The 23,517-nt window shown below is 44.6% G+C and overlaps 1 protein-coding gene across 1 annotated transcript in view; it reads left to right on the forward strand.

Annotated features, from left to right (window-relative positions):
* Positions 1-918: 918 nt before the first annotated feature.
* Positions 919-23,517, forward strand: part of eda (ectodysplasin A) — a gene marked incomplete at both ends in the record, with an annotated part of 31,602 nt that continues 9,003 nt past the window's right edge. Inside the window, 2 exons of the mRNA XM_084449554.1 lie at positions 919-1,265; positions 20,301-20,377. Of these exons, the coding sequence (XP_084305680.1) occupies positions 919-1,265; positions 20,301-20,377 (424 nt within the window). The remainder of the gene's footprint in view (positions 1,266-20,300; positions 20,378-23,517) is intronic.

Raw genomic sequence — 23,517 nt, forward strand, 5'->3', positions numbered from 1 at the left:
ATGGCAAAATGGCAGATACACAACTTGATCATGTGTGTATGTTTAGCTATTATTCAAAGTTATTTGACACATGAATTGCGCAAGGCTTTCCTTTTAAGTGACAGGCTTGAGATGATGAAAATATATTGCCCTACATATGTTAGTATTACGCTATAATGCCTTTTATTTTAACACTTTAAAGATGTTCGCTCCACATGCTCTCAAGTGCAGCTATAGTATTGTTTCAGCTGTTGATATTGAACTGTAGCAATTTGGGGTCATGATCATTGAGCAGATCTAAAGATGTATATGTGCCCCAAACAAGGCAGATAAATCTTTACTGTGACAAAAACATGCAGGTACTTGGTACTTGGTATGTATAATTGTAGTAGAAGTAGCCCAGGCCCTGTAAGATTATGAAATAGCAGCCTACAGATATTACCCAGTGATCCAGGCTATCAAAGACCAGACAGTCAAGAAAGAGGACACCGTGAATGATCGGCCTACGGAAATAACAGTGATTACTAAATGTCGTTCAATGAGTTTGTGGGGGGAAAATAATAGCCAGAATGTCACTCTATGCCTATGATATCTGCTCTGGTACCTGCCGTCTCAGGTAAATTACTATTTAGAAGTCAAAACACATTACCATTGCTCTTCGTCGACTTTCATTTAGTCTAAAAACGTCAGTGAGAACGATGTTTGCCGGACGACGCTGCTTCGTTTCAATGGAGAGAGCGTAATGAGCGCAGTCCAATGAGAGACAGCGGGGCGGATCTTTCAATGTTACGGTAACCGTGTGGATACCATCCCCTTTATTAGATGCTGCTGTAGATAACAGGCATTGTACTAACGTCTGTTCAGACAGTTCAGGTTTGGATCACAGGATAGACAAAAGCCGATTATGCTGAGATAGCATAATTGGGACAGTTTCTAGACATGGCACCCAAATCTCTGTCTGTAAAGTTGGCAAACTTGGAGGAAAGTGATTTGAAAGAGTCAACCTGTATTTGCAGGAGACAGTGCAACAATTGTAAGATCTTTCTGGGATTCTTCGTTTTATCCCTATCATTGCATTTGATCACACTTTTCTGTTACTTGGACCTGAGATCAGAGGTAAAACGCGAAATTCTCCAGAAAAACCGAGACGAGGTACTGACACCCGGCGTGACCGATATGAATGAGCAGTACGCGTCAGGCTTTCAGCTGTTGGATATCAGCTACCCAACTGACCTACAGGTAAGTAATGGCTTGCCTTCATTGAAATTATACTATAATGATAATGTGTGCGTGTGTGTGTGTGTGCGTGTGTGCGCGCGCGTGCTTGCGTGCGTGTGTGTGTAGGTATGGTTAGGCTGGGATCTGTAAAAGTTCCAATATTCAGCAATCTATTATTTTCCGGCTTATTGTTTCTCCAATGTGTGTAGTGATAATTTGAAACCTGCTGGCTCAAGACGACCTGGGTTAGACAATTAAAAAAAAAAAAAATATATGTTCTGACCACTCAAACGCCTGTGCTTACTTCACCTTCCTAATAGTAGTAGGGTGTGTAGCATAGAGTACATCTTTGTCTAGACATCATGTGCCAATTCGATTGAAGAATGTTGCGGTGTACAATTACATTCAACCTCCCATAACCTCTCTTTTCAAAAAGAAGATGGAACACGAATGGTAATATGTGATTGTCATAGATTTTCTGACTATTCTTATGTTGAAATGCAACTGAAAATACAGTCACAGCTGTTACACTGACTGATGCCAAAGTATGTTATCTGCGTCGAAAAATATTATTTTATAGATCCAAGTGTCAAAGGGCGACTGCTTCTGGGGATAGTCTGTTTAAAAGTGGTTTTGGCAGGGATGACTGGAGTGTATGGTTGGTTAGGGAGACCTGATGATGCATGTTGAGGCGGGCAGACATCTGTACTTAGTGGGTGCTGCGTGCCATTAGTGTGGCACACTAAAATTCCGCCCTTCCCGCCAAGTATTAACAAGCCGCACACTTTACCGCACTGGCATATCGACGGGGGCATAAAACATCTGCACATGGGCCTGTCAATAGAGTCAACCCATAAGGGAGCCAATTGTTCCTACTCAGCCTGGGGATTGACAAGCATGCAACAGACAATGCTCACACTCCTCTTTTAGAGAGAGGCTGGGGCGTGAGATGGTTTTGCCAAACATGTGCTCAGCTTGAACTGTCTATTCTCAGGAGCTGGCCGGCCATGTTAAGAATAGTGCTGCCGAGAAACATGTGGCTTTGGGACGACATTGGACGCCTCTCAATCACAACATAAATTGAACAGAAAATTCTGGTTCACATCGTCTTTTATCCTTAAGCATCAATGGTATCACATAGCACTTGAGGTTGTGTGGTACAATGAACTCTAAAACCACTGAGCTGTTTAGCCAAGTCATCCCTCGGTTTTCTTGTATGAATGGTATGCTATCAGGAGTTCACGTTGAGAACAAAAGACTTCAAAAAGCCCAAATGAGATTCTGAATGAACTAAAACAGGTAAACGACCCCCTGCTTCCCCCCTTGACTTCCCCAGGCATTGTGGCTTGTCTCCAGAACTCAGTGTGAAATCTCTGACTAGCGCAGTTTGCTCCACACAAAGATCCGGTGCCAACCCTCAACGTTGCCATTAAATCAGACTACGCTGTGTTGTAGGATGAGATTTCTTACAGGATATGACCTTAATCGTAACATTATGCACACAAGTAATTACAGCCACTCAATTAGGCTACTCAACTCCATTAAAATATGTTGTGGGAGAATGCCTACACAAGGCTGTAAATTAGCTAGTAGGCTACATTCACATATTCAAAGACCTGGATGACTACTACATACTGTATGATATGAGTTCAAGTTATTTGCTACCTTGTCGTGGGTGTGAAAATTGTGGAGGTTATAGGAGCAATCTGACTGCTACAAACATGTTAGGTAGTAAGCCACTATTGAGCTTTATGTGGTCTTTGAGGGTGAAGGGGATGGCTTTCCAGTCATTTTAAGCAACCCCCACAACAACTAGCCTATCCTCTAGCTCCAAGCAGCCCACCCCCTACCCAGTACAAAATTAGATCATCCCTTGACGATAAACTGTGAACGTGTGATCGGTAATGATGTGTTTATTTTAACTTTAGGTTTTTAATTGAACAATGTGGAATCCCTTCAAAGGAAAAGTGGGCCTCGAGCCACGTTTGTAACACAGGGACAGGTGTCAAGACTGTTTCTAGTTTTGTTTTGCTTGAAAGAAAGCTAGGAAAGAATGTATGCCATTAATTGTGGATGATGTTTCTCCTCATATGCACCTGCTTCTATTTAGATTAACTTGGGGTAGTCAAGTGGCTACACAGATGTTCTTCTCCTTCTTGTGTGAAGCAAAGAAGAACACAATCCATTTTGTGGCAAGTGGAATGCTTAGAACACAGGAGACAAAGAGTTCCATGAGTTCCCTTCCAACTACAGAAATAACTCTTCTGTATGTAAACCTCATGTATGGATACCAGTTGATTCAAGTACTATCCCAGATAGCAAGCGGATGTGTAATGATTCTGGGCCCTATATGGGCCGGAACTAAGCCACAAGGGCCAGATCTGGCCTGTATATGGCCCAGATCCGCTTGCTATCTGGGATGTACCATAAGATTTCTTTCTCTTGGAAATGCCCAATGGAATATTCCTGTGATTCATTGAATCTTGAGATTATGGACAGTTACAGTAAGAGAACCAGTTGAGCAGTGTAACCAATGAGGCAATCACACCAGACATTGCATGGACATAAGCATGATAGTTTTACCTATCAGTAGGTTTGTATTGCTACTCCTATTACAATTGAACCACAGAAACACTAGCTTTAGTATGTGGAAATACTTTGCAAGACTTACAGTAGTTCTGTAGTCAGTAAGGCAAAGTGTTACAGTACATTTCCTCCCTCTCGGCAAGATATGAAGCGGAGAGCTCGCCTCAGTGGACCGACAATTGAATTTTATTATAGGCCTAATCCCTTGTGGTGTTTGGTTTACCACAATTAGTCCTGCTTTTTTCTCACACTGCCATTTTCAGGACATGCAACCATGTTTTATTATTCCTCCACTCTCTGTTTGGTTTGTGCAGCTAAGCCCAGACATTTATTTGCTGTGTAGTTTGTGGAGTAGGAATTCTTGTGAAACTGAAAGGGTTGGACTGGTAACAAGCAAGAAGGAAACTGCCTGTATTGCGTTGCCGGCCTTCAACAACACCCTGGAATAACTTCTGCATAGCACAATTCAGTGGGGAGAGTAGAGTATTATAGGAACAGAGGTAGTCTGTCAGATTTACCAAATGAAATGAAATCAAACTTAATTCATTTATTGTATAGCACCTTTTGTCTAAATTGCAGTACAAAGTGCCACAGCCAGACTACAGTCACACTACAGTCTACAGCCAGAGCCAGGAGTGTTTAGACAACAAAAGCAGGGATGCAGTTGACAAGCATGGTGTCTACATACTGGCATCTTCATTGTAACCTGGAACCATTTCATCACAGAACCTCTTAAGCCTCTAGGGAAATGTTTGATCTCTCTGAGTGGCTTATTTGATTCTGTACTTACAGTAAAAATCCATTCACATTGAATTACAGTTTTGCCACCACAGACACCACCACCAGAATGGAATTTATTTCACCAAACTTTGGCCTATACAGCACACATGTCTCAGTGCAGATAGTTGTAGTGGTTAGAGTTTAGATGGGGAAGAGACTATGAAAAATAGTGGAGTAGTGAAAGCAAGTTGTCAACCTTGCTGCAGAACAGATGTGGGGCCACATTTACGAAACATGTTTCATGTGGTTTTCTGGTTGTCCCAAATTGGAATTGTTTTAAAGCCACAACACACAGAAATTGTGCCAGGAGGAAGGGTTGGGCGAGCACTTGGAGGAACAAAGAGGGGAAAACGAGGTAGCAGGTGGAAAAACATATTTGCCAAATTGCTGACAGGTGCTCCACAACCTGGGTTTGAATGTTCAAATAGAAATCTCAGCATGGGGAATTGAACACGCTTTCAGCATTTGGCTTAGAGCCACTCAAAGCAAGATGTGTCATTTCTAGCTACCTAGCACTGAGCGTGTTGCTAAGACTTAGATTGTGATTTTCTTAGTTGAGGTTAATTTGAACCGACTGACCGACACTTGGATTTTCTATGTTCAGAACTACTGTTCCAGGTGTAATGATAGGGACCTTGTTGGGAGAGAAGTAACACCCATCAACACATATCCTTAATGTTTGAAGATGTTCCAAGTCTTGGTTATCTCTGTGCTGAATCTGCATGACATGACACTGAACTTCAATCTTCTTTTCTGACACATTTCTCTCCAAGCTCTGATACAAATCTACATCTCAGAAAGTTGACTGTAGTTACAAACGGATAGCTCCATTTTGGCGACAATCACCTCCATTCACTTTATTCTCTGAGTAATGTAGGCTTATGTCCTTGAGGGCACACACACACACACACACACACACACACACACACACACACACACACACACACACACACACACACTTGCATTACTTACTACCATATATTAAGAGCCTGTGTCTTCAAAAGACTGAATCTCCTCTTCTCTTGTTCTTTGAAAGGGGGAGGGGGCTACTTTAATGAACCCTGTAAAATCTGGTATTAAAGACTGACAAAGCAAGAGAGTCGGGGCAACAAAAAGCATGATCCTGTGTAAAGACGTTGAAGACATTCCAGGCCTTTTCTTTGAAATAACCAGATGATCATATGCAGTAAGATTGCAAACTTTCAGAACAAGAGGGAGTGTTTCCAGAAATCCTCATAGTACCAAGATTATCTCATTATCTGTAGGCAAGTCTTGGAGCAATAAAACCTTTGGGGAAACTCATCAGTGACATTACTGTATATGAATCGTTATCTCTAATTTACGAAATGGTTGTGCTCTCCTTTGGAGGTTCTCTATAAAGGTCTAATGGCATGAATATATCCACTGTCCTTATTTTGGAAATGATAGTTACTGAAAGACACAACATGCTTTGTTATGAGAGCCTTGTCTCAATGAGACTGGATTTTGTTGAACATTGTTATGTCCCAAAAGTAAACCAACATAAATTGATCCCTTTTAAGACAAGTTAATTGTCTAATGTACTTGGCATTTGCCTCCCTTGACCTCTTTTATCTATTTATGTGTCCTAAAGACAATAGATCACGACCCAGAAGACAATGGATTACAACGGTGCCATTTGTGATGAGCCAGGATGTTCATTTAGAGCAGAGCAGCGTCCAAAGGCCTTCGTGACTGCCTTACTGAAAGCAGCTGTGGGACATTACTTGGACTAGATGAGATAAGGCGTGTCGGAGACGTCCCAGGCCCTTTGTTGATATGCAAAGTGTTTGATGTCAGTTTCAGTGCAGCTCGGTTTATGAAGAAAAAAAAATCTCATTTGTCATGTCGGAAAGCCTTGTATGATATATGCTAGCGAACGCATCCCGCTGGCACTGGGTCTTTTGTTGTGATTTAGTCCAATTTCAGAGGGCTATAAAACTTAATTAAAGGGATAACGGGGTTCCCTTTTTTTAATTGTAATATCCACATGTATGGATCAGCACACTGGGTTTTGCTGGAGAAAGGGAAGTTGAGGAGCTGAGAGATCAATCAATCATTATGTCCGTTTTAGATGTTGAGATTAACCAATTTACTGAGCCATTCATGATGAAATCAGTTCTTGTAGACCACACATTTTAATTTCTATTACAATATAGCCACATCAAATTTGTGTGGCTGACTTTACGAGGTGACATGAATTATGATTTTATGAATTATGGTTGTATTACTAATGTACTAATTGATGTCAACCAGTCAAATGATCTACTTGGACAGTGTGATTGTTAGTATACATTTCATACAGATGGTACAATGATGTAACATATATGGAAGAAAACACCTGATAGTAGATTCTGTATGACAGTAGATTCTGTATTCTTTCAGCTCATTCTTCATTTCAAAAGAGTCTGTTAATCATAGTATGACTTTTTCATGGCCCTCTGCACTGCCCCCTTTTTCATATGTCATTGTGAGCAGCAAGGCAACCACAAACCCACAGTAGGCTACTGTGATTAACGCCTTTATGAACTGGTTTAGAATTCTAACTTGCAGACTTAAAACTTAGAAGGAGGACCAAACATTCTGGTATTACTTATGAAAATATGATAGTCCAGGGACTCAGACTCACTCACACAGGAGAGTTGCTCAATGTGAAGGTCTTGAACAGAATCTTTGTAGCCTGAAGGTAAATACTATAGGAGATATTCGAGCATGTTTCAAATAAGTGCTCCCCTGATATATTAATAGGCTTTTAAACTGGATGACACATAATCCCAGTTTGTTATTCCTGGCTTTCTGTAGTAATTTCTGTTTGATTTTGTATGTAATACATGGATTGGCTGGCTACATTACTAAATCTTTGATTTGATTTATCACTTATCCAGTGCACTAAGTGTCCCCCCCAATTTATCCCATGTGTGCCTGGGTCCTGCAGCCCAAATTTGAACAGTGTTATCAAGCCATCTCAAGAACAAAGAAAGTTGATTGCAAATCTAACAATTATTTTAGGTTTTCCCCATTGCTTTGTCAATAACGAAAATCTGGTTCCAAGCCTTTTGTGGGAACAGTTTCAGCTTGGGAGCAGTTAGAATAACATTTTCGCCATATTCATTTTCATAGTTTAGAGTAGGAGACCAATGAGTCATTCAACAGGCATCTCTTGGCTATTGTATAAAGAAGCTAGATAGTGTTTGTTGTGTTCAAACTGAGGAAAACCCAGCACTTGAAAATGTTCCTTCTCACAACTATTGTTGAAAGGACCCAGTCTTTGTTTGAAGTGTTCGTGCAGAGTGTTCCGTGTTGACATGACCCAAGTTCTCTCCATAGTAACACCGATTCCCAACGCTGCCCTAAATTTCTCCACTCCATCAGATTGCTTTTGAACAATCTGGGTTGGAAAATATGTATTCAACTGTGGCAAAGTTGTGAGAATTCACCTTCCCCCAACCCCCCCAACCCCAACACTTTCTGCTATCAGCCCATCCCCTTAAGACATATCCATGTATCAGTTCTCAGTGGTAAACACTAATGTGATTTAGACTTTGAAGATTGCCACAGTGAACTGCATGTAAACAAATTACTGTGAAGTATTTCTTACCCAGTCAAAATGAACCAGATCCAAAATATTTACACTTTGTGGCTCAATAGCCATGAGGACCTTGAAACAATCGGTCATAAAACCTTGTCATGTTTTTCAATATTTTCATCAGGTATGGTATTCAGTATTCTTGCTTTGGCCTACTATTGTCAAGACTAGTTTACACTCCTCTTGGGTCTCTCCTGCTTAGTTGCAGCATTCTCATTTCATATAAAGATAATTATTTTGGTTTAAAAGAGGCACACAGCTGGTGAGTCTCAGCCCAGTGCAGCTCACTCTCCACATGCTTTCAATCGAATCCTATTAATTTTCTATGACAAAAAACAACTCACTCTCAAAACTTGTCATGGCACAACATGGGCTGTGTTTACTAAGTGTGTAACCAAATCCTGTTTCATGTAAAGAGGGCAAATCCACAAGAGTCACAAACACATACAGATGAGTTCTTCAAAAGCTGCGGCTTTTGCTACTGCAATGACAAGCGAGCGCAGTTCCCCCACATGGCCCGTGTAGTTGAAGTGATGAGAAGGGACAGAGGGCGTTCATTCTGGGTTATCTTTCCCCCGCTGGCACCAGCACAGTCACACACGGACCGCCCATCAACACCTGCTTGGCCGCATGCTGCCTGGGACCTCTTCACACACAAACGCAATTCAAAAGTCATGACTCCAGAACAGAGTTGGCATGCGGAGTTGAGTGGCTTGATGCCACAGTCTTTCATCAGCACCACATGAGGTCATGAGCAGTGCTTGAACAACGTTGTTCCATGGACCTGTTGAAAGAGAAATTAACCTCATTCATACTCCGCCATTGGTGCGTTGTTATTATTCAGAACTGTTAATCTGTCACTTGGTAGTGATCAAGGAATGATCTAGTTTCATATTTGACCAATTATTTATTCATGTGTTTATTATTTGCCATAACATTTGAGGAAAATACTGTGATAATATTGAGGGTTTTGAGCAGATGGCAAAACTTGAAAATGCTTGTAGAGATGTCAGATGGCAGTGTTAAATCGGGCTGACTATGTTCAGGTGGTTTACCTTTTTTGTTGAACTCATGATTGAACTCTGTGTCCTAATAATACTGTTTTGGGATGAATTCTTATAAGATGACCTAAGTGTTCTAGTCTTGGGGTGTTAATGTACACTGCACTCTGACAACCTGGCGTTCTTGCCGTGGGTCTCATTTAGCACTCACAGGGTTTAGCTGGAGTACTATGGAACTGTGAGTACTGTTAGGAGTGGCTGAGGTTCTGTACGGGTACGGGCTCTGTAGACGGCTCCTAATAGATGGCGGCTGGTTCGCTGTGTCAGGCCCACTGTCAGTGCTCTGCGACGCTGCGGCTGCGACAGCTGTCTCCCATCTGGACGCAGCCGCAGAGCGGCGGAGCATCTGGAGCGCGGTGGACAGATGAATCTCCCTCCTCCGCTGGACGTTTGTCTGGGGGAACACTGGGATTATGAGGTGAGAACATGTTAACGTCTGGTCCCAGACCAGGGCTCGAACTTCTCAACTGGCATCAGCCCGGCGCTTGACAGCTTGTCGCTGCGCCGCTCAGCGCCCACCCCCTCGGCTCTCCGCCCTCGTGGGCTTATGGGACTGGAAGGGCTTGGCAGTGGAAGTGCTCTTATCACGAGGGGCTTTAATTGTGGGTTGTTGGGGTGTCTGAGAGTTCTTCCTCTCAGCAGGCTGGCAGACATCTTGAGAGCATGTGACGTATCTGCACAGGACACAGGGTTCCACATGAACAGAAGATGCACAAAATGATCCATTTGAGCTTGTGAGCACCCCTAGGTGCTATGCATTTACCCACAATGCATCTTCAGCAGGTCAGTGTATTGCCTGTATATCCCTATTTCATTAGATACCGGGGTGCCCCTTACACATCTTTCAAGTTGGTGTGTGGCCATGAGCGTTTTTCTTTACATAGGGTTAACATAAAATGTGTGAAATATTGTACAGCTTATCTAAAGATGCATATTAAATCACTGCTTGCATGTTCATCTCCAGAGTCCTGGATTTGCTGTTTGTAGTGCAGACACAGAGAACAGTGTATCGCCAGCTTCATAGAGACTTTGAGCTGAACTTTCTCAACTTGGCTGAGAGGGTGAATAGGAATCTGCATACTATTAAAAGTGACTGGAGTCAATGGATGTTCTGGACAAAGATGAAAGGCAGTTCCCATCCAAAACCTCCTGAATGGTTTTTATTAGAATATCTCAGAGTGAACCTGACCAGACTCCAGTCCAGAGAATCATAATAACACAATGTTATTATAGGCTGTGTATGTGGTCTGGGGGAATGCCCTTTAAATCTCATCAATTCCTTTAAATATGAATTCAACTTTTCAACAACTTGTCAGGTGAGCAGTCTCCAAGCTCTCCCTTAGAGAGGCTGTAGTGGTGTATATGGGAGCGTGCAGTGTGCACAGTGGGATTGATGAGTGAATCAGCAGGGCTTGTCTGGGAGAGGATCATGAGCGCCGTTGACAGTACTTCCAGAGGGATGTGCTTTGTTCGCCTGTGGTGCTGAGATGACGTAATGACAAACTAAAAAAAAAACACATGACGAGCACTGATTGGATCCTGGAACTGATATAAAGGAAGCTCTCTCCTCCGCCACACTTGTCGACTCAGTCATTGGTTGGCTTACTTCACAGCTACTGCTGTCATGGTTACAATGTGCCTCCAAATGTATCTGACTGCAAACGTCTCCTCTGCTTCCTTTCCCCTCAGTGGGGTTAATTCTCAGAAGGATCAGCTGGAAAAAAAGTGGGATTGACGTAGCTCTGGTCAGTCCAGCTCCCTCCAGAACCACACCGTCCTCCTGACAGCGTAGGTTCAGTCCTCCTGTGTCAGGCCTCCTCTGTCTCCCGCACGCTTGCTTTGACTGAATCCTGATCTCTGATTCTCTCTGCGTCTCTGCGTTCCTTCTGATTTGGATGGTGCCAAAATATTTGTTGATGTTCACTCCAGTCCCCCTCCACACGCACGCACACACATGCACGCACGTGCATGTGTGTGTGTGCACCATGAACATCATCATTACTACCACCACCACCATCACCACCATCACCACCTCTACCAACACCACCATCATTACCACCACCATCACTACTACTACCACCACCACCACCATGACTACTACCACATCACTACTTCCACCACCATCACTACTACTACCACCACCACCATCACTACTACCACCATCACTACTACCACCACCAGCATCATTACTACCACCATCACTACTTCCACCACCATCACTACTACTACCACCACCACCATCACTACTACCACCACCACCACCACCATCACTACTGCCACCATCACTACTACTACCACCACCACCATCACCATCACTACTGCCACCATCACTACTACCACCATCACCACCACCATCACCACCATCACTACTACCACCATCACCACCACCACCACCACCACCACCATCACTACTACCACCACCACTACTACCACCATCATCACCACCACCACCACCACCACCACCACCACCATCATTACTACCACCATCACTACTACTACCACCATCACCACCATCACTACTACCACCACCACCATCACTACTACCACCATCACTACTACTACTACTACCACCACCATCACTACTACCACTATCACCACCACCACCACCACCATCACTACTACTACCACCATCACCATCACTACTAACACCACCACCATCACTACTACCACCACCATCACCATCACTACTACCACCATCACCACCACCACCACCACCACCACAATAACCACCATCACCACCCATCACCACCACCACCATCACTACTACCACCATCACTACTATCAACACCACCACCATCACTACCACCACCATCACTACCACCACCGTCACTACTACCACCATCACTACTACCACCATCACTACTATCATCATCACCACCACCACCATCACTACTACTACCACCATCACCACCACCACCATCACTACTACTACCATCACTACTACCACCACCACCATCACTACTACCACCATCACCACCACCATCACTACTACCACCATCACCACCACCATCACTACTACCACCATCACTATTACCACCATCACCAGCACCACCATCACTTCTACCACCACCACCGCCATCACCACCACCACCATACACTACTACCATCATCACTACTTCCATCACTACTACCACCATCACTACCACCATCACCACCACCATAGTATACTACCACCATCACTACTACCACCATCACTACTTCCACCATCACCACCATCACTACTACTACCATCTCCACCATCACTACTACCACGATCACCATCACTACTACTACCACCACCAACACCATCACTACTACCACATCACTACTTCCACCACCATCACTACTACTATCACCACCACCATCACTACTACCACCATCACTACTACCACCACCAGCATCATTACTACCACATCACTACTTCCACCACCATCACTACTACTATCACCACCACCATCACTACTACCACCATCACTACCACCATCACCATAGTATACTACCACCATCACTACTACCACCATCACTACTACCACCACCACCACCACAATAACCACCATCACTACTACCACCATCACTACTCCCACCATCACCATCACCACCATCACTACTACTACTACCATCACCACCATCACTACTACCACCGTCACTACTGCCACCATCACTACCACCAGCATCACTACAACCACCATCACCACCATCACCATCACTACTACCACCATCACCACCACCACCATCACTATTACCACCATCTGCACCACCCATCACCACCACCATAACCACCATCACCACCCATCACCACCACCATCACCACCATCACCAACACCATCACTACTACTACCACCATCATCATCACCACCACCATCATCACCACCATCACCACCACCACCATCACTACTACAACCATCACCACCACCACCATCACTACTACCACCATCACCACCATCACTAATACCACAATCACTACTACCACCATCACCACCACCATCACTACCACCACTACTACCACAATCACTACCACCATCACTACCACCATTACTACTACCACCATCACCACCATCACTAACACAACCATCACTAGTACCACTACCACCATCACCACCATCACCACCACCATCACTACCACCACTACCAGCATCACTACCACCACCATCACCATCACTACTACCACCATCACTACTACCACCATCACCACCACCACCATCACTACCACCATCACCACCATCATTAATACCACCATCACCACCATCATTAATACCACCATCACTACTACCACCACCATCACCACCACCATCATCATCACCACCATCACCGCCACCACCACCATCATCACCACCACAACCATCATCACCACCATCACCACCACCACCATAACCACCACCATCACCACCATCACCACCACCATCACCACCCCCATAACCACCATCACCACCACCACATCACCACCACCACTACCTCCACCACCACCACCACCATCACCACCACCACCCATCAACATACATGTCCCAACAGTCTCCTTGTGGATAATACCTAATGATGTGAGTAATGATATCGGCGAGCACTTTCCATGACAGAAAGTTTACATAAGGGCACTTGGACATGGATGTATGCTGTCAACACTCACACTCATCTAGCATGAATCAATTGCACAGCACAAAACAGGGGCCTCACTACTACCACCATCATTACTACTACCATCACCATTACCATCACTACTACCACCATCACCACCATCACTACTACCACGACCACCATCACCACCACCACCACCACCATCACTACCACCACTACTACCACCATCACTACCACCACCACCACTACTACCACCATCACCACTACCACCACCATCACTACTACCACCACTACCACCATCACCACCACCACCACCACCATCACTACTACCACCATCACTACTACCACCATCACCACCACCATCACTACTACTACCATCACTAATACCACCATCACTACTACCACCATCACCACTACCACCACCATCACTACTACCACCACTACCACAATCACCACCACCACCACCACCACCATCACTACTACCACCATCACTACTACCACCACCACCACCACCATCACTACTACCACCATCACTACTACCACCATCACCACCACCATCACTACTACTACCATCACTAATACCACCATCACTACTACCACTACCACCATCACCATTACTACCACCACCATTACCACTACCACCATCACCACCATCATCATCATCACCACCATCACCACCACCACCACCACAACCATCACCACCACCACTATCACCACCATCACCACCATCACCACCACCACCATCACCACCACCACAACCATCACCACCACCACCACCACCACCACCACCACCACCACCATCACCACCACCATCATCACCACCACCACCACCACCCATCAACAGTCTCCTTGTGGATAATACCTAAAATGTCTAAAATTATGTATGATGTGAGTAATGATATCGGCAAGCACTTTCCATGACGGAAAGTTTACATAAGGGCACTTGGACATGGATGTATGCTGTCAACACTCACAAGTTTCATCTAACATGAATCAATTGTGCGGACCATTCCATGGAAGAGAGTGGGCTGTGGGACACATTTGATTCCCATTCCATGTACCAGTCATTTTCTTCTCTGCTTTTTGTATACAAAACATTTGTCTTTGTATAAACAGTAGCAGTTTTGTTTATTCTTTAAATCATTCATGGGAAAGGTCATGAAATGTTCCACACATCCATTGTGGGGTTTTTTATGGGCTCTTCACAACATAATGACTGACTCCATCTTTCATGAAATAAAAAGCAGTACTCATGCAGGCACACATGGGTTTGCATGACAAGTGAAAATAAATAGGGAAGAAGAGGAAGCTACTGTGAAACATATCCACACACATTACGCGTAATCACCCTGTTTCCATCTCTGTGATTTAATCACTGCTGCACATTTGGTCCACGGTCTGAAAGACTAACACTTTTTTTTTGTTTTTAATCAAGTGAAACTTCAAAGCAATTGCAGTACCTCAGTGAGAGGAGCTTACTTCCACAGCTGTGCTCACACTGTTTGCATGGCACTATAGCTTGTCAAGGGTGGGGCCTGCGTTGGTCAAGTCCAAACATTTCACTAAATACCAGGATCTCAGAATACAAGAGTCTTATCAAATCACCCTTCACATACATAGCTATAGCCAAAATATATCTGTCTTTGGTTTCCATGTGTTTTGAATGAGGCCTCCTATCCAACATTCATTTAATAATTCCTGAGCATTGGATTTGTGTGGCATTCAGACAGATTGAAAACAAATCAATAAAACAGTAGCTCCAGGTTATAGTTTCCTCACTGTAGCTCCTCTTTCCCAAACACATTCCCAAATGTGATAGCATTACCCCCTCAGCATATCCCAAAAATGCTGTACATGTCGCTGCAGGACTGAATTCAATGATTTAGCAATCAGTCCTTCGTCATATTCCCCCCAGATCTACATTTCCAGCATGTCACATCATCCATCACATTGACCTCTCTAGAACAGCTCATTCTGTTTAGACACAGAAAGAAGACCATTTCTCACTCTCATATTCACACACACACACACACACACACACACACGCACACATGCACGCACACATACATACATACACACACACTGCAGTGTTGGCCTTCGTCAAGGTCCAGACTTTGGGTGGTCCATTCGGGGTGGTTTGGAATAAGTCAATCCGGTCTCTCTCTCTCGCTCTCTCTCTCTCTCTCTCTCTCTCTCTCTCTCTCTCTCTCTCTCTCGTTGTCCCTCTGGCCCCCTCAGGGTTGGCTTGTGTCTGACTGCTGCAGGCTGGCCTATGGGGCTTGGCCCCTGTGCACCACACGTATCTCGCTGAGAAGCCTCTAAATCACAGCCCAGAGCCAAGTGCGTGACCCACCCCCAGGGGAAGCACAAAGGGGACATGCTGTGCTAATGTGCCGCACAGTCAACAGATGTGGGCTGTTTGTAACCTTACTATCTATATTTCTCTCATTTCTGATCAGGCATGAATTAGCCGGCCAGTAAAAACAGTCATTCATTCTAATGCAGTCGACAGTAAATACATACTTGTCCTATTCAGTAGATACTGTATTGTAGATATCGTACTGGGCTATTAAACACTGGGGCTTATGTCCGCTGGCCATGCTGGAGTCTTGACTGTGTAGGGTTCAGGTGAGTGCATGGCTGCAGACTCAGCTCCAGTATCTGCTGCTGACTGCGCCTCCATAGACGGGGTAAAAGGTTTGTACCATCGTGTGGTCTCCTCCATTACAGTCCGATAAATGAGATGGCAATGTCCGCCGTCGGTATAAAAGGTGCAATTTAAAACGCACCTGGAAAACGCCGCCTGCATAGAAATGCTCCACGTCTCACGGCGGACTCATGTTGCACAGTCTAGACAACGCGTCTCTCCCGCCTTTCAGAGACCCGGCGCATTGGGTTAGCATTTGGCAGGTCAGCATCTATCCCGGTGATAACCTACTCCACCCCACAACGGGTTCCACCGATGCTGGATGTGTTCCCCTTCTCCCGGGGGCATCTCTCTCTTCTCTCTCTCTTTCTCTCCCTCTCTCTCCTGTCTGATTTACTTATCTTCCCTGTTGCTCTACAAACAGTCTTCTCTTCCCCTCACCCCTTGCTACAGAACATGTTCTTCCTCTGCCCCTTGTCTTATCAATCACTGTTATCTGGAGGCAGAATTCTTCATTATTTGATTCATTTTAATCTGTGTGATTTACCCGGAAATATACATTATAGTTTTGTGCTATACTAGGCCTCCAGTAGTTTTGGAAAGGGACTGGTAATGTCTTGACACAAAGTCCTCATGATTTACAATGACTGGTTTTGTCTGGGTTTTGTGGTAATATAACTCTTAGATATGTTTATGATTTGTATGCCTTGAAGCAACAAGTAGTGCTAAGGCTGTTAGCTAATTTGTTACGCAAGCTTTTGAAAACTGCTGTAGATCAGTGAAGTATGAACACAGTTTATCTAAGAGCAGGCTGTTAGTTTTACCCATCCCACTGAAAGATGATATCTGCCCACGGAGCACATGTTCTTGTCAAATGTTGAAATCTTAATTCTTAATCCAGTAAGTGTGAAACATTATACCTTTAAGAACTCTGCTTGTGTTATTGCTCGAAGACCTCAAATTACTTTTCATTAATAATCTTGTTCAACTGCATCATTTTCCCCCCAGCTACTGCCCATGCCTGCTGATATCTTGTTTCAGATGTGCATATGTGCCTGATGGACATGGAGATAAGGCCTAGTGATTGACAGCATGTAGTGATCAGCCATCTGCTGGGATGAATCATTTAAGGTGACATCACAGTGCTTGTCATCCCATACTTCACTTCGTATATCATTTATCTTGGACTAAAGATCTCCCCCTGTTACCGTTGGATGCAAGCCAGATATTGGATTGACGTCGGCTGAATTGCAGACATAAGATAATGAACTAGAAATGGTGCTCAGAGAGCACAGACCTCCGTCCCTGAATGCATTTCATGGCTCTACGCTACACCCCTCCACCTGGTTTCATGAAAAGCAGTCTGGTGGTTTTTTTGTAATCCTAGTCCAACAAAATGAATGGAGGTGAATGGCCGTCCGGGCCGTGTTTGGGTTCTCATGATGATGACTGTGGTGGAGGTAAAAATGACTGGAGGTGAATGGGTGGCTGTATTTGGCCGCCTCTGTGGCGCCCCCCTCGGGTCACAGCCAGCGAGGGGGGGGGGGGGGGGGGGCAATGCAGTCCACTCCGGGCTCTCCCCCCGCACACCCCAGTCCAAACCCTGTGTCTGCACGAGGAGCTGGCTTTGTTCTAAGTTTTGTTTTCATTCATGGATCCGGCCCGTGATTCAGATCTGCTCCAAAATTTAATGGGTTCTAAGGTAGCCCGTGATACACCCCTTCACTGAGTTTCATACAAATCAGTTTGGTAGTTTTTGCGTAATCATAGTCCAAAAAATGAATGGAAGTGAATCGGCAGTCCGTCTGTGTTTGGGCGGCCCGTGGACCGACCCGTGATTCGGATCAGCTCCAATTTAAGAGGTTGTAAGTTGGCCCATGCTACGCCTCTCCACTGAGTTTGATGAAAATCGGTCAGGAAGTTTGTGCGTAATCCTGGTTTAAAAAAATGAATGGAGGTGAATGGCCGGCCGTGTTTGGGCTGCCCGTGGACACGAACCGTGCGTCGGATCCGCTCCAAAATTTAATGGCTTCATGAAAATAAGTCCAGTAGATTTTGTGTAATTCTTCTAACACACGCACCCACACACACACACACACGCACACACACACAAACACACACACACGCCACCGAAAACATTACCTCTCGCCCTGCGCTGTCGCTGGGGCGGAGGTAATAACTCCCACCCATCAATTCTGTTGTAGCAATAAGACGCACATTTGACATGAATTAAAATAACTTCTGTGATATACATGTATATGACAGTGTTATTTTCATGAAGGTGCTCAACAGCGCTGAGCACAGCTAAGCAACAATCTAGACCTTCTAAGTATTTTCAGTGGAAAAGTACTTTGCTGCGAGTCAACTTTCCAAAGAGCTGAGGTTCAGGGGTCTTGTCTAAAGCTGGGCAGACTGTAATGAGTGCCTGTCAGGTTAGCTGAAGTCTTGGCCGTCCTCCCCCCTTTACGGGCTGGCTGGGATATCAAAGGCCCCCGCCGATAAACAAAATAAACTCCCAGCACTGCTTTCACCCTTTATTGTACTGCCCGGTTTTAATGTCGGCCAGGTGCAGCACTAAGCACAAAATTCAGTCTTTTTCAAAGCGGGAGCATCCACGGAAGCCGGTCTGTTGGTTTCCTTCAGCTCAGGCTGAGGTGTGTAGACGATGTCCTTGTTGATTCGCACGTGCTGAATCGACCTTCCTGCTTAACATCGGGGCATAGGCGAGTAGTAATACCAACCGTCCGCGATGCGCGTCACAAAGACGTTGATTCACGAACGCTGAATCAACCTTTCTGCTTTAACATAGGAGCATAGACAGGTAGTAAATACCAGGATATCTGTAAAGCCTCAAAAAATGACAGAGTATCTGTATTTAGGAGTAGGTACACTATAAACACTGACAAGTGTGCATCAGACTCACCCCAGCAGTATATAATCATAGCCGGTGGAAGTGGACTATCACCTAAAAGGAATGCAGATGGGCCATAAAATGAAACATTTGGCTGGGAGTCATGTGAGGTAATGCTCATTGTTCATGTTTGGTAAGCGAAGCCTTCCTTGCCAATTTTCCCCTAATTTCACAGGTACAGTTAGTTTTGCCTTCATCAGTTTCCGTTTGGGAACTTTGGAAAGTGAAAAAAGCTATACTTGCACTCCTCCAAGTAACAACAGAATACCACATCTGTTGTGTGGTGAAGGGTTAGACCAGAAATCCTCTGGCATCGGGGCCACGACATGTACGGCTTCTTAATATAACGATCATAAGAACGTGCCGCGTCTGATTGGCGATCAATAGCACAGCTCAAGCGAGAACCTTGGGAACTGGCAGTCGGCTCTGCCAAGGGAAGCGCCGTGAGGCCAACGTCTGATTGTCCGCCATCATCCCATCTCCCTGCAGCCTGCTCTGGTTTCCTGCACCTGTGCCATCTTGCACCATTCACACAAGCCTGATGCCTTCCATCAATGGAATTATGTTTTCACATTGTTTCCCCGGAGCTGGGTATTCTACAGAGAAGTTAATCTCTAACTTCCCCTCCCCCACTCCCTCTTCTCAGTTAATACTAAAAATGAACAAAGCCAAGCTATTCAGTCAACAAAGGCCAAAACACAGAGACAAATCTAATTCATCCCAGCAGTCGGGGTCTGAAATATCGCTTGCTTTGTAGCCTTGAAAGAACATCAACATTGTTTTTATCTCTTCTCATTTCCATAAATTCAGTGAAAGTGAATACTTATCTTTTTCAAACTGTCATAACTGTCATCTAGAGTTATATAGAGCAGATATTATTCAAACTGATCAAATGCATTGTGAATAATGACAACTCTTCCTTCCTCTCCTCACTGAACAACAGCACACATTACCCCCAAGGAACAGGGAGAACTCGCACCCAACAGAGGACAGTGAACATGTCATTCTCCGCACCAAAAGGAGTCAGAAGCGACCTGAATCAGGTATTAACTTTCATTCAATTCAGATAATGTCTTAAAATGTTGCTCTTCTTTGCTAGGTTACATGGATTTATTATAAAGCATAACTCAAGGAGCAGGAATCAGAAGGACTAGGAGATGGTGGGAGTTTGTTTTGTAATGTTAGCTAGCTATGCTGTGCTGTGTTTACAGAGGTTGAGTCTGTGCACATTGGGAGGGAATTTTTCCCCACTTCTATGAACTTGGTAAGAAACCAGAACTTAATTACATTTTTGCGGCCATCCTCCTTTCTTGGTTTGACAGGGGTGAACACAGGACTTTTTGATGTGGTGTTTAGTTCAGAGCCTGAGATGCATTGCATGTGTACATTTACAATGCAGTGATTTGTTTGGGTGCTCTGTCATTAGCCTGAACACACACACACTCTCTCTCTCTCTCTCTCTCTCTCTCTCTCTCTCTCTCTCTCTTTCTCACTCTCTCTCTCTTTCTCTCTCTCACTCTTTCGCACTCTCACTCTCTCTCTTTCTCTCTCTCTCACTCTCTCTTTCACACTCTCACTCTCTCTCCCCCTCCCCCCCCTCTGTCTCTCTCCCTCGCTCTCCTCCCTCTTATTCCATTCAGGGGCCTCTACCTAGGTATCAGTTGAAGGGTTGTGCATACCTCAGCTTCACTCACAATAAGGCTGGAATGATCCTGTCAGCCACCACTGCAGTATTCTTCCTTTCCTCTGATTACCTCCAAACACTAGAGGAGGGGGGGGGGGGTGATTGGCGTGTGTTTTGAAGGTATTTGCTTCCCGGATGGAGGATTTATTTACATGTAAATATGGAGCGGGTCTATTTTTTTTCTAGGGAGATACTGTAGCTGAGGACAACTGGTGCTGAGATTTCCAGATGGGATCATATCTTGCTGTTCTCTTGGCCCACACTGAGAATATCCCTTGATATGTAGATAGATATGTTTAGTGATGATATGTCAGTCGCCAAGTACATTTAGGGAATAGGATATTGCACATTAGGGAATTAATTTAGTATGTTTAAAACAGCTGCCAGAAAAGTTTTCCTCCGGTTATAAAGACACATGCAAGCCCAAATGCACAAGAGGGTTTACTGCATGTGGAGTGTGCCAAACTAGAGAATGCTAGAAAGGTGTTGGCACGCACCAGAGGTGCCAGGTCTTTGGCTGCTACTGCAAGGCCTGTCTGGCCTTGAGTTACTCACATTCCCAAGATGTGCACGGAGGAATGGCTCGACAGACAGCCATGGAAAAATACCTGGGAGAGATAGCAACCGTGGGAGTATTTCCTAAAAGTATGTGTAAAATATAGATGAAGCTTGAACAACTGCAGACTACCATGAGACTTATGTTGGGAACATATTGAGGAATAGAGGCAAGACAATGGGGCCAAGCCCACATTGTGAACGCATCACATCAGAAGGCGGTATGATTTCCTCGCACTCTCATAAACAACGTGCCGTCCGTAAACATCTGTGGTAGTTTTCCCAGGCAGAATCCCGACATAATCACGTCAATGAACTGTGATGAACTTGTGAAGGCCAACATTGTTATGTTCCTGGAAAGTGTTTTAACAAGGATCAATTTAGTTTAAGCTGGAAGACCTGACTGGAAACGACACCGACTGGGTGTGGGATCACACATGCGCCGCTCGGCTCTGGCCACTTCCACAGATGAGATGTTCGTGTGTTAACGAACTCCCTGTGACACCTGATCTTTACCACCCTTGGTTTAAGAGACAATGCAAGAGGAAGAGAGGGGAACCCAAAACCCTGTGTGTTTTCTCCTCGGGGAGCTTAAGCCCTGTATTGAAGGCAGCATTCATCTTTGCAAGGTACAAAATGGTTGTGATTTTCACCTGTTCGTCAAAGGCTGGGGGTCACAGCAGATCCGGGATCCCTTTGAGACGTGCTCCGACAGAGATCCCTGGGGCACTCGCAAGGAAGGGCTTAATGTTCACCTGTCATGTAGCTCCTCCTCATTATCATCACCTACATGTGTCACTGAGCTCGCTCTGAAAAGATTTGCTGAAACCGCAAAACCCATCTGTCTTCACTTCAGTCAAACTTTCTCAATGGATAAAGGAAGCTGTAATCAAGGCTGAATGAAGACAGAATGTACTTATTCATTCCTTACAGTATGTAGCCTAGTATAGGGTTGTGTTTTCAATGGAAATAGATTGAAATGAGTCCTGAAGGCCTGGTGTCCTTGTGTGATCCAGGCCAGGTGGAGGTGGAGCTGCTCCACAGGGGGGCTGTCAGAATGAGATACTGTACCTGAACTTTCTGTGTACATTCCGTGTGAACTCAGACTTCACTACCCTGCAAAGTATAGATTTATAGACATTTACGCTCTGCGGTTTTATAGAGGATCTTTAAACAGACGGTGTACGAAGTTGCACCCATCTAAGGGTAAAGTCAGCAGGACTATTAAATCAAAGGGCCATTATGTCAAATAAATCTCATGCTATTTTGGCCAATGTCCTATCATACTCATATATATCATGGTTCTTCAACACAGAACCCCTATAGCTCAGCTGCCAACAACTGCAGCCCAGGGCCTACTCTGTGTGCTCTGTATATTATGGCGAACATATACTACCTCACAAATCTAGCAAGGTGAATTATGGAGACAAAACTTACCAAGTAGAGTTTTCAACGACTAAGGACAGGCGAAAAACACGATGAAGATACGTAATGTAATTTTTCATCTCCCAGCGTTTGAATACCACTGTGTAATGGTTTGCAACCAATCAGGCCTCCTACTGTGAGACTTGTCCAACAGTGAAACCGCTGGCTAACTCTGCTCTTCTTAAATCAAATTAGGAAGAGAGATGATAGATTGGCCGATTGGCCCGGGTCTGTGTTGTTCCTCCTCGTCTCAGCGTGTGTGTTAAGTTCTCCAGGGCTTACACAGACATAGTTCCATGACAAGGATTTTGACAGGGCTGGGAGCGCAGTGCGCTGCATTAGATAATGCTGTTTTTCCCCTAGTGTGGAGCACAGGGATATTAGACCTAATTTCTAGACTTGACCATTGGCTGACTCATTGTCTTGTATAACATCCATTTGTTTTCATAATTCAATTCGATTTAAACTTATTATCCATTTAATCTCTTTTACATGACTTTTTAAGAAGCAGCAGCACAG

The sequence above is a fragment of the Borostomias antarcticus genome (genome assembly GCF_949987555.1).
Source record: "Borostomias antarcticus genome assembly, chromosome: 15".
In the NCBI taxonomy this organism is placed as follows: domain Eukaryota; kingdom Metazoa; phylum Chordata; class Actinopteri; order Stomiiformes; family Stomiidae; genus Borostomias; species Borostomias antarcticus.